The 12,230-nt window shown below is 41.5% G+C and overlaps 1 protein-coding gene across 1 annotated transcript; it reads left to right on the top strand.

Moving 5' to 3' along the window:
- The first annotated feature begins 4,735 nt into the window (after positions 1-4,735).
- On the top strand, positions 4,736-6,453 carry LOC122748433 (40S ribosomal protein S2-like). The gene is made up of 2 exons (XM_043994066.1): positions 4,736-4,750; positions 5,718-6,453. Exons 1-2 carry the CDS (start codon positions 4,736-4,738, stop codon positions 6,447-6,449), a joined length of 747 nt encoding a protein of 248 aa, XP_043850001.1. The 3' UTR covers positions 6,450-6,453.
- Positions 6,454-12,230: the final 5,777 nt, after the last annotated feature.

Genomic DNA, 12,230 nt, shown 5'->3' with positions numbered 1-12,230 from the left:
GAAGTGGATAGAGCACCGGCCCTGGAACCAGGACTACCTGAGCTCAAATCCAGCCTCAGACACTCAACACTCACTAGCTGTGTGACCCTGGGCAAGTCACTCAACCCTAATCGCCTCAATAAAAAAAAAAAATTTTAATGTGTTTCCATCTATTTTCAGATACTAATACTTCTTTCTCTATAGATGGGTTGCCATTTTCATAAGTCCTTCAGGGTTACATTGGATCATTGCCTTGCTGAAAATAACCACATGCTTCCCAGAAGATCATCTTACACTATTGCTGTTATTTTGTATACAGTACATTTCACTCTACTTCAGTTCATGTTGGTCTTTCCAGGTTTTTCTGATAGTATCCTGTTCAACATAACCTAAATAAAGTGCCTTAAACTTGACAAAGAATTTTCTTCATATTAGCCCAGCAAAGTAGGTACCATATGTTTTGTCATTATATTCAATCATCATAACTATTTCCCTCCATCCTATTCCCTTCCCATGATATTTACTCTATTTTCTATCTTCTTTTAAACTATTCCTCCTCAAAAGTGTTTTACTTCTGACTGTCCCCTCCCCTACTCTGCACTCCCTTTTTTTTTCACCCTTCCTTATCCTCTTCCCCTCATACTTTCCTGTAGGGTTAAATAGATTACTCCTCCCAACTGGGTGCGAATGTTATTCCCTCCATGAGTCAACTCTGATGCATTTAAGGTCTTTGAGCTAATTCTGTGTTCCAAATTTTCTTCCTCCCTCTCTCCTCAACCCTCCCTATGAAATCAAGCAATTCAATATGTCATACTTGTGCCTCTATGCAGAACATCTTTACCTTCCTCGAAAGTATTTTGCTTTTTACTACTCTCTCCCCGAATCTGCCCTTCCCCTCTCCCCCACCTTTATCTCCCTCCCCTCCCTCAGGGCAAAAATATATTACTATGCCCACTTGAGTATGTATGTTAGTCCTTCTTTGAGTCAATTCTGATGATATTAAGGTTCACTCACTCCCCAATTCCTTCCCCTTCTTCCCCTCCCCTCCATAAGCTTTTTTCTTGTTTCCTTCATGTGAACAACCTCTCCCTAGACCATCTCTCCCCTTCCCCCTCCCCCAGTCTATTTCTCCTACACCTCAACCCTATTTTAAAGATGTCATTATGGGTTAGTTAGGTGGCACAGTGGACAATGCACCAGCCCTGGACCCAGGAGGCCCAAATCCGGCCCCAGACATAAGACACCACACAAAGAACAAAAGAAATGCTTTACAGATAACATCCCTTTGAATTCAGTTCAGACCTGTGTCCTCTGTTAATTCCTTACTGAGATAGTTCTTATGAGTTCTTGTGAGGTATTATCTTCCCATGTAGGAATATAAACAGTTTGATCTTTTAATATCCCTCATGAAGTCTTTCTCCTGTTTATCTTTTTATGCTTCTCCAGGGTCCTGAATTTGAAAGTCAAATTTTCTGGGGCAGCTAGGTGGCGCAGTGGATAGAGCACCGGCCCTGGAGTCAGGAGTACCTGAGTTCAAATCCGGCCTCAGACACTTAACACTTACTAGCTGTGTGACCCTGGACAAGTCACTTAACCCCAATTGCCTCACTAAAAAAAAAAAAAAAGAAAGTCAAATTTTCTATTCAGTTCAGGTCTTTTCATAACAAATGTCTGAAAGTCTTCTTTCTCATTGAAATTCCACGTTTTCCTCTGAAAGATGATGCTTAGTTTTGCTGGGTACATGATTTTTGGCTGTAGTCCCAGTTCCTTTGCCCTCTGGAATATCATATTCCATGCCCTCCGGTCCTTTAATGTAGAAGCTGCTAGATCTTGCTTTATCCTTATTGATCATCTTTCCCATTTTCATTGAAACCTCTTCCCTAGGTCCATGCTCTTCAACTCTTCTGAGTCTCAATTGCTCCCAGCTCTGATTTCCCTTCCCCTCAACTAGGATGAGTGTCCTCTGTAAGCAGCAAATCCCAGAACATAATAACCAGTATAAGTTCTCAGTCTTTCTTACATGAGATCCCTTATCAACAGTCAAATAGTATCTTTTTTTTTTTGATCCAGCAATCGCACTGCATTGTCTCTATCCCAAAGAGATCATAAAATAAGGGAGAGAACTTTCATGTACAAAATTGTTTCTAGTAGCTCTTTTTGTGGTGGCAAAGAATTGTAAATTGAGGAGATGTTCATCGTCTGAGGAATGGCTCTGCCATATGAAAGTAATTGAATTCTACTGTTCTATAAGAAAAGGTGAATGTGGGGATTTCAGAAAAACCTGGAAAGACTTTCATGAGCTGGTATAGAGTGAAGTGAGCAGAGCCAGGAGAACATTGTACACAGTAACAGCAACATTTTGTGATGATCAACCTTTGGTTGACATAACTCTTCTCAGCAATAAATATAATAATCCAAAGCAAGTTCAAAAGACTCATGATGGAAAATGCCCTCCATATCCAGGAAAAGAATGGAGTCTGAATGCAGAATAAAGCAGACTATTTTCACTTTCCTTTTTGATTTTTTTTGGTCTGTTTTTTTTTCTTTCACAACATGGCTAATATGGAAATATGATTTACTTGATTGCATACATATAACTTATATTAAATACTTATTATCTAGGAGAGATGGGATAGAAGAAAGGGAGAAAATTTGGAGTTCATAGTCTTGTAAAAGTGAATGTTAATGGGGCAGCTAGGTGGGACAGTGGATAGAGCACCAGCCCTGGAGTCAGGAGGGCCTGAGTTCAAATCTGGCCTCAGACACTTAACACTTACTAGCTGTGTGACCCTGGGCAAGTCAACCCCAATTGCCTCGCCAGAAAAAAAAAGTGAATGTTAAAAACTATGTTTAAAGCAAAAAACAGTATATACTTTCTTCCAGAGGTGCATTAATCATCCATACTACATTTAACCAGTGAAACAAGATTTTCCCTTTTTTCTCCCATTTTCTATCCTTTTCTAAATTTTCTCTTTACCCATTATCCTCTAGGTTGCCTTATTCCTAGAAAACTATAGGATTAGATTTGCTTTCTTTGTTAGCTTTTTACTTGATTAGGATATATCATATATCCTTTTCTATGATTTTTTCCCTCACTTTTTAGTGATTCCTCATGTTTTATAATTTATTTACACACACACACACACACACACACACACACACACACGAAATCACTCTTGGTGCCATCTAGAGGATGGTATGAGTAGTTCCTGAACTTTCAATCCTATTTCTCCCACTATCACTTTTTTAATTTTTACTTTCAGCCTTATCTACACATGTCCATTGAGAAACAATCCTCTTAATCATTACTCAATTATTTTGGTAGTTTAATTGTCCTTGATTGTGGGTGCTATACATCAGTTGCTTCAGGAATTTGAGAAAAAAAATTTTTTTTGCCTGTCTGCTTTTCTTTCTAGGAATGTTTTGAATACCCCTTTCTTATTGAGTGTCCATCTTTTTTCATTTATACTTGGACTCATATGTGTGGGGTAGGTCATCTTGGGGATTATCTTGGTATCCTTTTTTTCCCCCTTTAGAACACATTATAGCATTCCCTCTTGTGGATTCTAATATTTACAGAATAACTTTGTGTTTATTTAAGTTTCCTTTTCTTCATATTTGATGGTATTTCTGCTGGTCACTTGCAATTTTTTTTTCTTTTTTTCCCAGGGGAATTATTCCATAAAATTAGCATTTATTCTGATGTTTCGAGTCTATGGCCTTTTCTTTTTTTTTTTGTTATAGGAATTATGTATATTCTGAAATGAACTGTGTCTACTGTGTTCAGAATGTCTGGGCAGTATTTTTATTTTATTTCTTTATATTTTGCTTTATATTCTGTAAACTTTTTTTTTGCGGGACAGTGGGGGTTAAGTGACTTGCCCAGGGTCACTCAGCTAGTAAGTGTCAAGTGTCTGAGGCCGGATTTTTGAACTCAGGTCCTCCTGACTCTAAGGCCAGTGTTTTATCTGCTGCACCACCTAGCTGCCCCCTGTAAACATTTTTTGACTTAGCATCCTTTAAAAATATTTTTACCATTTTTTCTAAAGAATTTTAAGTCCTCCTGAATGATATCTCTTTTGCTGCAATACAGTGATCCAAGAGAATCCCAGTTTTCCAAATCAGAGACACCAGAATTTCCTTTCAAGGACCTAGAACGATGTGTAGTTTTTGCATAGAAAGAACCTTGTTCCCTTTTGGGAAAAAGAACTGAGTTCTTCACTCTTGGTACTTCTCCTATCTTTTTCACTGCCCATAGATTTCTTCTGTTTCTTTCCCCCATCTGTCCAACCCATTCACTTCTGCCTTTAGGGTCTGACAGTCATGAGAAAAAATTACAGTTTCCCCTCTTGGGCCACAATCAGCCTCTGTCTAGTCTTTCTTTCCAGGGAAGGAGAGGGAATATCTTCTGGGAAACAGGTAGAACAGCAGTATTGTGAGTCACTTATTGTGCCAGTAAGTAGGTCTACTGAGGGCACAGTGAGTTGATTTGTCTAGAACCAAACCTTTGAATCAAGAAGTAAATAAGTTTGCTGGGAATGTAGTGTACAAAGCCTTAAATACTGGATTAGGAGTTAGATATCATACGTCCATTAAGGATCCATTGAAAATTGTTGAAAGGAAGGAATTATGCCAAGTGTTTTCAGAAAATCTTCTGAAGTCATGGATAGCACAGATTGAAAAATGAGACAATGAAATCCAGGAGAGCTGTTAGGAGACTTTTACAATAGCTAGATGAAAGGGATGGGGAGCTCGGATGTGGGTGATTATAGTGAGAATGAAGAGGAAGCAACAGAGGGGGACATCAGTGAAATGAAAATCAATAGGATTTTTTGCTTGATGTGACATGGAGATAGAGGGGCATTCAAAGATGGTACCATAGTTTCAGCCTGAGTAACCAGGGAAGTGAAGTTACTAGTAACCACCATAAGGTGGTGATAGAGTTCATAGAGTCTTGGGCTTGGACTATGGAAGAGCTGTTTTCAAATCCCATTTCAAACATTCAATAGTTGTAGAACTTTGGGCAAGTGTGTGAGCCTCTGTCTGTCTGCCTCAGTTTGCTGAACTGTAAAATTTGCAAAATAGTCATACCTATCTCAAAGGATTATTAAGAGGATCAAAGGACAGAATATTTGTAAAGTGCTTTGCAAAATGCCTGGCAAATAGGAGATATTGTTGAACTGGTTATTCCCTTCCCTTTGGTACCAGGACAGATCCAGCACTTGGGATGGGCTCTGAGGATGCCCACTATGGGAAACTGCATATAGGCCACTAGGACTGGGACAAAAAGCACATGAAGGCTGTGATGTAAATCAGTCCAGAAAGGAAAGCCAGAGTGAGATTGTGAAGGGCTTGGAAATTCATCATTGGGTAAAAATTGTTAGGAAACCTTTAGGCAGTATGGCAGAAACAGGGCATAGACCAATATCTTACGCCATTGACCAACATAAATTCATACTGGAGACATGACCTAGATATAAAGAGAGATTTTACAAGAAAAAGAGAAGAACATGGAATAAGTTATTTATCAGACTTATGCATAGGAGAACAATTTATGAATAAACAAGAGGTAGAAAAGTTAGATACAAAATGGATCATTTCAATTACATTAAATTAAAAAGTTTTGTAGAAATAAAACAGATATAGCCAGGAATGTAAGAAAAGTCAAAAATTAGGGGAAATTATAGGCATTTGATTAGATAAAGGCTTCATAGCTAAAGAACTTTGTCAATATATAGGCCCGAGAAGGAAAGGCCGAGGATAAGGAGTGGGTTCCTGTCACCAAGCTGGGCCGCCTCGTCAAGGACATGAAGATCAAGTCTTTGGAGATCTATCTTTTCTCCCTTCCTATGAAGGAAGCCGAGATCGTAGATTTCTTCCTGGGGTCTTCATTGAAGGATGAGGTTCTGAAGATCAAGCCTGTTCAGAAACAAACTAGAGCCGGACAACGTACCAGGTTCAAGGCTTTTGTGGCCATTGGTGACTACAATGGCCATGTTGGCTTGGGTGTCAAGTGCTCCAAGGAAGTAGCCTCAGCTATTCGTGGTGCTATCATTCTGGCCAAGCTGTCCATCGTTCCTGGGAGACGTCGCTACTCGGGGAATAAGACTGGCAAGCCTCACACAGTGCCCTGCAAGGTCACTGGGCGCTGTGGATCTGTTTTGGTGCGCCTGATCCCCGCCCCTCGAGATACTGGCATTGTCTCAGCTTCTGTGCCTAAGAAACTCCTGATGACGGCTGGAATTGATGACTGCCACACTTCTGCAAGGGGCTGTACTGCCACTCTGGGCAACTTTGCTAAAGCTACCTTCGATGCCATCTCCAAAACAGACAGCTACCTAACCCCAGACCCGTGGAAGGAGACTGGGTTTACTAAGTCTCCCTGTCAGGAATTTACCGACCATCTTGTGAAGACTCACACTCGGGTGTCTGTCCAGAGGACCCAGGCAGCTGCTGTGGCAACCACATAAGATGTTTTTTTTTAATATACATTGATTGAATAAACTGAACTATGCCTGCTAAAAAAAAAAGAATACAAGTCATCCTCTATTTGAAAAATAGTCAAATGATATCAGCAGGTAGTTTGGTGTTTTTTTTTATTTTTTTTTTTGCAGGGCACTGAGGGTTAAGTGACTTGCCCAGAGTCACACAGCAAGTAAGTGTCAAGTGTCTGAGGTCTGATTTGAACTCAGGTACTCCTGAATCCAGGAACGGTGCTTTACCACTGCGCCATCTAGCTGCCCCTAACAGGTAGTTTTTTACAATTTTTTTTTTTTTTAGTGAGGCAATTGGGGTTAAGTGACTTGCCCATGGTCACACAGCTAGTAAGTGTTAAGTGTCTGAGGCTGGATTTGAGCTCAGGTACTCCTGACTCCAGGGCCAGTGCTCTATCCACTGCGCCACCTAGCTGCCCCTTAACAGGTAGTTGGTTTTTTTTTTTTTTTGCGGGGCAATGGGGGTTAAGTGACTTGCCCAGGGTCACACAGCTAGTTAAGTGTCAAGTGTCTGAGGCCGGATTTGAACTCAGGTACTCCTGAATCCAGGGCCGGTGCTTTATCCACTGCGCCACCTAGCCGCCCCAACAGGTAGTTTTTTAATGAAGAAATCAAAATAATTTGTAGTCATAGGAAAAAAATACTCTATATGATTATCAATGAGATCAGTACACATTAAAACAACCTTGACATATCATTCTATACCTAAACGATTGGCTAAAATGACAGAAATGAGAGTAACACATGTTGGAGGGGAAGTCAAAAAACTGGAACACTAATTAGTTATTGGTGGAACTGGTGAAGTCATTCAAGTCTTGTGAAGAGCAAGCTGAAATTATGCCCAAAGAATTATTACTTTTGACCCCACAATACCTCTATTTAGTTTATTTCTGAAGATGTTTATGGAAAAAGGAAAAGAACCTAAATGTTCTCATATGTTTACAGCAGTTCTCATTGTGGTGGCAAACACCTGAAAATTGCAAGGAGGCCCATAATTGGGGAATGGCTGAACAAGTTGTGGCATATTACTGTGCTATTAGAAATAATGAGCTCAACGATTTTAGGAAAACCTGGAAAGACTTGCATTAATTTTTTTTTTTTGGTGAGGCAATTGGGGTTAAGTGACTTGCCCAAGGTCACACACCTGTTTCCCAGAAGATATTCCCTTTCTTTCCCTACCTCACAACCTCCCCTTCCCCCATCAGTTCATGCACCTGACAATGAAGGTTTAGAGATCTTAGTAGGTAGAGGTGCCCAAGGAAATATAAAGGAATTCAGTGTGCTGACTATAATAGGCACCGATTTGGGGCAAGGTGAAGGACATTCTGGTAGAATGGATAGAAGGCTGAAATTGGAGAAATCTGTTTTAGTTGTAAGAGGCTAAAATTCTAGCTATACTGTCGAAAATCTAACGAGTGGTCGCCAATAAATTAGAAGATTTAGCAAGAGTTTAGACTTTTTACACATTTATTAAGGAGCATAAGAATTTGGTGAAGAGAGAGAGAAAGACTTCTAGATTCAGCTGTCTATCTCAGGGAGCCAGCGTCTCCAGCTCCTCTCCCCACTGAAGTCCTCCAGAAAGAGAGAGAGAGAGAGAGAGAGAGAGAGAGAGAGAGAGCAAACCTTGCCCCTTCTTCATCCCACAAGCCTCCTGTGGAACTGGGAACTTCCCATCCACATGCACACACAGCTCCAAGCTAATCGGCTGGTAGCTTTGATAGACAGAACCCATGAACAACGTCACTTCCTAACGCCAAGGCACCAACTTTCTAAGCTGCATGGCTTGCCGTCAGATGCCTTCTCCTCATGGCAGAGCTTTCCTACAGTAACTCTCCAGCAGGTGGCGTCACTCCAATTGTTACATAGTTCAAGTCCTGATTAGACACAAGCTCACTGTATAAAAATGGCCAAGTTTCTTTACCATGATATTCCTGGACTCATTGGCTCCCTCAGTCTTGAAGTGACAGCCAAGTTGTTTTTTATTTGTTCCAATGGAAAGACTTAACATGCAAGGAGGTTCCCTACACTTGTGAATTTACAGGTACTAGACCCTCCTATCCTTCCAATGCTGAAGGTCATTGTGCTTGAGTCCAGGGACACAAGGGCGAAAGTGAAAATATTTCTGCCCCTAAGGAGCTCACATCCACCTTGGGGCATTAGAACACATACAGTTAATGGGACATCTATGCAGAGTAATCAGCTGGGGGATGGGGAGAGTAATAACTGGGAGATTATCCAAAGCATCTGAAGTAGCATCTGATCTGAGCCAAGAAGGGAGCTAGGGATTCTGAGAGGCGGAGGGGAAGGTAGGCAGCACCTTGGGCACAAGCGACAGCCTGTATCGAGGCACCAAGCAGGAAGACTGACTATCACTGAAGGGGAAGAGTGAGCAGGCCAGTGTGGCTGGAGCATAAACCTGGAAAGAAAGAATGCACAGAGGCTAGGGTGGCCCAACAGGGGAAACTAATTTTTTCTCATGACTGTCAGGCCCTGAAGGCAGAAGTGAATGGGTTGGGTAGATGGAGGAAAGAAACAGAAGAAATCCATGGGCAGTGAAAGAGATAGAAGTACCAAAGTGAAGAACTCAGTTCTTTTTCCTGGAAGGGAATGAAGTTCTTTCTATGCAAAAACTTCGTATTGTTCTAGGTCCTTGGAGGGAAATTCTGGTGTCTCTGATTTGGGAAGCTGGGAAAACATGGTGCAGAAATCTTGAGTCTGTGATGTCTAAAATCCAATGAGTGGTCACCTTAAATTGGAAGCTTTAGCAAGAGTTTAGCCTTTTAAGTATTTATTAAAGTGCATTAGAAGTTGGTGAAGAGAGAGAGGTAAAATGCAAACTTCATCTAACTATCTAAGAGAGCCCAGCATCTCTCCTCCAGCCAAGCCACAGTCCCAAAATGAAAAAAAGGCCTCTCTTGCCCCAGGGCTTCTCCCAGAACCCTCCTGTGAAACAGGAAACAGGGCCATCCACACAGACAACTCCAAGTTAATTGGGTGGTAACAATGATTGACAGGACCCATGGGTGGCAGACATCACTCCTGGATGCTGAAGTCACATGCTTTCTTTCTTTCTTTTTTTTTGTTTGTTTTTTGGTGAGGCAATTGGGGTTAAGTGACTTGCCCAGAGTCACACAGCTGGTGTTAAGTGTCTCAGGCCAGATTTGAACTCAGGTCCTCCTGAATCCAGGGCCAGTGCTTTATCCACTGCACCACCTAGCTGCCCCACATGCTTTCTTTTCAGGCCAGAGCTCACAATGTCTCTTCCAGCAAGGGGTATCATTCCAATTCTCACAGTCTCCCCTATGCTTCATGCTAAGAAACATGGTGATTTATGGCAGTTTATTTTTTATCAACTTTGCTCAAGTTGTTCATTTCAAGTAGCTTTTTAGTTGATTCTCTAAGATTTTCTAAGTATAATATCGTATCATCTGCAAAGAACGATAGTTTTGTTTCCCGATGACTTGTTCTAATTCCTACAATTTCTTTTTCTTCTCTTACTGCTATAGGTAACATTTCTAATACAATATTAAGTAACAGAGGTGAAAATGGGCATCCTTGCTTCATTCCTGATTGTATTGGAAAGGCTTTTAGGATATCTCCATTGTAGATAATGCTTGCTAATGGTTTCAGATAAATAGTACTTATCATTTAAACCAAGCTCCTTTCATTCCTATGCCCTTTAGTGGGTTCTTTTTTGTTTGTTTGTTTTGTGGGGCAATGAGAGTTAAGTGACTTGCCCAGGGTCACATAGCTAGTAAGTGTCAAGTGTCTGAGGCCTGATTTGAATTCTGGTCCTCCTGAATCCAGGGCCGGTGCTTTTTCCACAGTGCCATTTAGCTGCCCCATCTCTAATGTTTTTAATAGGAATGGGTGCTGTATTTTGTCAAAAACCTTTTCTACATCTATTGAGATAATCATATTATTTCTGTTACTTTTGTTACTGATATGGCCAATTATACTGATAGTTTTCCTAATATTGAGCCAGCCCTGCATTCCTGGTATAAATCTCACCTTGTCATAGTGAATGATCTTTGTGATATATTTCTGTAATTTTTTTGGTTAGTATTTTATTAAAAATGTTTGCATCAAAGGCAGTCTCCTGAGCACCACATGAAGTCTTTTTTTTTTTTTGCAGGGCAATGGGGGTTAAGTGACTTGCCCAGGGTCACACAGCTAGTAAGTGTCAAGTGTCTGAGGCCTGATTTGAACTCAGGTACTCCTGAATCCAGGGCCAGTGCTTTATCCACTGTGCCACCTAGCCAACCCGCACATGAAGTCTTAAAGGTTAATCATCTATTACATGAAACCTGGAATACCTCCTTGTGCTATCCAAATTGAGAACCAGCCACACCCGCTCAGCATTCACCAAGTTCTTTATCTATACGCCACAAAAGCCTTGGGACAGAAAATTTGGCTGTAAGGAAAGGGAAAAGCCAGGATATTTTAACTTTAGCTTGTTATCTGATAAGTTTCTAATACAGCTGCAGAAGTCCTTAGATAAAGGGGGAAACAAATTTTTTACATAACAGGGGAATCGATTGGCACTACATATCTTTCACAAAGATATTATATGAATTTTTTAATTGCAGAGTACTAGACCATAGAATTAAAACGTTACCATTAGCTATTATAAATCCCCAGTTCATTTGATTTAAACCAAAATCGGCCCTAAAAAAAATAACGTGGTCTGAATGTGTGCTCTTCTGTCAGGATTATTAGGGTAATTTAGGAAGATTTAGCTTTTTATCACTGCTTGGGAACATGTTTTCACATGTCAGGACTTTGGAAAATTTCCTGGCCTCTTAGTTCTCATCTATCCACAATGGCTCCTGGTCCCTGTGAGTGCTGGTTCTCTCCATATCTTGGATGTGAATAACTTTTCTTGATCATTTTCCAGGTAGTATTTGATATATTCTCCTTTCTCTAATTCCTAATTTGATTTTCCTTTATCTGTTGGTGTTGTTCACTCTGTCCCCAACTGGGGTGATGCAAAGACACTAGAGTGGTTTGCCTTTTTCCTCCCCCAGCTCATTTTACAGATGAGGAAACTGAGGCAACCAGTAAGTGTCTGAGGCTGGATTTGAACTCCAAAGATGGGTCTGCCTGATCCGAATCCCACTGGGCCACCTTGCTGCCTATTTCTTTCCTTCAAACTTTTAAATTTTATTTAGATATAATTATTTTTTTAAAGTTATCTTAGATCAAGAAAAGTGAGTGAGCTTTCTTCTGTTTTTCCTAATAACTCCACATGCCCTCCTTCCCCTCACCCCCCTCCTGTCACAAACTGAGGCAAGGAAGCCCAAGTTACCAAGGGGTACCATCGAGGACAACATTCCTGGGGTGACCCGTCCCACATATCTGGAGGTGGGTGGCCCATTTCTTCATTTATCCTCGCGAACCCAGGCAGGGGCCAAGGGTTTTGGGGTGCCGAGGAGGGGTGAGGAGAAAGGGGCGCCCCCAGCCCGCTGGAAGCCAGGATCCTGCCTGCCAACCTGCGCCCTCTGCACCTCCCTCCCAACCTGCATTGGCTCAGGCTGGCCCAGGAACCAGGTCCCCTGCGGAAATCTACAACTGCGACGCCCAGATTCCCAGCATGCCTTGGGCTCTGCAGAGGCCACAGGAAAAGTCCCCCCCTCCCAACATGGGTGACGTCATGGTACAGTCATTCTGGGAAATGTAGTCCGCACGTGTGGCGCCGCTGCCTGGACCTGGCCAGAAGGCCCCGGGGGGGCGTGTAGCAGGCGGAGCTGGAAGAAG

Source organism: Dromiciops gliroides, chromosome 3, assembly GCF_019393635.1.
Source record: "Dromiciops gliroides isolate mDroGli1 chromosome 3, mDroGli1.pri, whole genome shotgun sequence".
NCBI lineage: Eukaryota > Metazoa > Chordata > Mammalia > Microbiotheria > Microbiotheriidae > Dromiciops > Dromiciops gliroides.
This window is presented reverse-complemented; position numbering and strand designations above follow the sequence as displayed.